The sequence below is a fragment of the Apium graveolens genome, chromosome 9, assembly GCF_009905375.1.
Source record: "Apium graveolens cultivar Ventura chromosome 9, ASM990537v1, whole genome shotgun sequence".
Lineage (NCBI taxonomy): Eukaryota > Viridiplantae > Streptophyta > Magnoliopsida > Apiales > Apiaceae > Apium > Apium graveolens.
The window spans coordinates 209,002,807-209,004,924 of NC_133655.1; the positions used below are offsets into that span (position 1 = coordinate 209,002,807).

A 2,118-nucleotide genomic window follows, 5' to 3' on the forward strand; every position below is an offset into this window, starting at 1 on the left:
CGATACTTTGGGACTAACAAAGGGCTTGTCCAAAGATGCCCCAATATACGTGACCTTCTCCGGGTCTAAGGGGTATAAGGGAATTGGGACCAAAACCTCGGCCGGCTTCCCTCGCAGTTAGTCATTCTCTCGGACATCCATGTCTTCTATAGGGATGACCTGCCCCCGATTCCATCGGGCCTAAGTGATGCAACATAGCAACTACAGGCCATTTTCTGATCTCCTTTCGCTTCTCCAACACCATTCCTAGTTGGGAACTTCAGTACCATGTGGTTGGTTGAGGGTACAACCTTAAAAGCATGGATCCCTGTTCTACCCATGATAATATTATAAGTAGAGGCTGCCTTGACAACCTGAAAGTTTAACATCTATGTGGCCTCCCTGGTCTCTTCCCCGATAGTTACGGGAAGTTGTATTGCTCTTTCGACTTTGCATTCCATGTGGTTAAATCCGTAGATGGGTGCATCAGATGGAGTTAATTGAGAATCATTATAACCCATCCTTATGAATGTGTCATGGAACAGAATATCCACGTAAGCTCCATTATCCACCAAGACCCTCATAAAAGGACAATTTCCAATTATCGGAGTGATAACCATAGGATCATCCTGAGGAAATTTCAAACATTCAAGGTCCGGGTCACCAAACTCAAGCGTCATTCCCAACTTAGAACGCTTAGATGGCTCTCCAACTATGCTCATTACTTCTCTCGCATAAGCTTTTCGGGAGTTCCTTGTAGTACCAGTTGTTGTAGGACCTCCCCGGATCATATTAATTACCGGCCCTCAGGGCTGTGGGTTGCGATCTCTGTCGTTACCTCTTCGATCATCATCTCTTCGATCATTATCTCTCTTTTGGCCTCCGGCTTCTTCACCCTTGGTGAAACATCCGAACTATCCCCTTCGGATCATCTACTCTATGTCATCCTTGAGTTGCCTACAATCGTCAGTATCGTGACCAGCATCTTTGTGAAACCAGCACTATTGACTCTTGTCTCTTTTCCAGGGGTCTCCCCTTAGTGGCTTTGGCCATTTGAAATCTTTATCTTTCTAAATTTCCATAAGAATTTGGCTCCTTGGAACGTTCAACCTCGCATATTCAGTGAACCTTGGTTACTTGTCCTAGGCATCGTACTCCTGTTCCATCTTCCGCTTCTTGTTTCCGGTAGGTTCATTATTCACAGTCGTCTTCTTCATACTCCCCTCCACCTTAATATACTTTCCGGCTCTATCCCGGAGCTGCAACATGCTTTCGGGAGGGCGCTTAGCCAGAGACATCTTAAAGTACCCATCTCTAATCCCTTGTTGTAGGGCTATCATAGCTACCGTATCATCAAGATCAGGGACCTTCAAAGCCTCCTTCGTAAATCGATTCAGATACTCTCTCATGGACTCCTTTGCTCCTTGGACTATGCCCATGAGAGAGGTTGAACTCTTCTCGTGCACTCTACCACTTATGAACTGCTTGATAAAAGCTTGGCTCAAGTCCTTAAAGGATCCAATAGAGTTTGGGGGCAGACGGTTGTACCACCTTAGAGCCATACCCGGTAGGGTTTGAGGAAAGGCCTGACACTTAATAACGTCCTTCACGGGCTGTAGCAACATGGCGTTAGAGAACATCCTGACATGATTAGCAGGGTCGCCAGTACCATCTTAAGCTTTAATCGTGGGCATCTTGAATTTCCATGAGATGTGAGAATTCATTATTGTTAGTTTTTGTGCCCTAGAGACAACACTATGATATTTTAGTTTAAGACATTAGGATTATTAATTTTTATATTCTATCGATTATTCTCTTTATAATTTATTAATTCTTAATTTACTGCGATATAAATGTTAGATTAATAAATATTCTTGGAATATGATATGCAATTCTATATCTCTAAGTATGTGACTTAGAAATGAGATTATGAGAATAATATCAATATTCCTAAAGGTCCCTAGTCGAGTATTATTATTAAGGGACAATAATAATGTATTAAGACTGGTGTGTTTGTTGACTGATGATCACATCTCATTGATCATAGGTATAGTGCTACTAAAGTCAAAAATACAGGAAGATGTATATGTACATGGTGCTGGACAGACCCAATGTGAGATTCTACATGTCAGTTGTGTC

At 42.5% G+C, this 2,118-nt stretch overlaps 1 protein-coding gene across 1 annotated transcript; it reads right to left on the reverse strand.

Moving 5' to 3' along the window:
- Positions 1–1,121: 1,121 nt before the first annotated feature.
- LOC141685907 (uncharacterized) lies at positions 1,122–1,604 on the reverse strand. The gene has a single exon (XM_074490984.1). It carries the CDS (start codon positions 1,602–1,604, stop codon positions 1,122–1,124), a length of 483 nt encoding a protein of 160 aa, XP_074347085.1.
- Positions 1,605–2,118: the final 514 nt, after the last annotated feature.

Coding starts and splice junctions, on each gene's coding strand:
- LOC141685907 (XM_074490984.1), bottom strand. CDS start 1,604: ATGTTGCTACAGCCCGTGAAGGACGTTATTAAGTGTCAGGCCTTTCCT.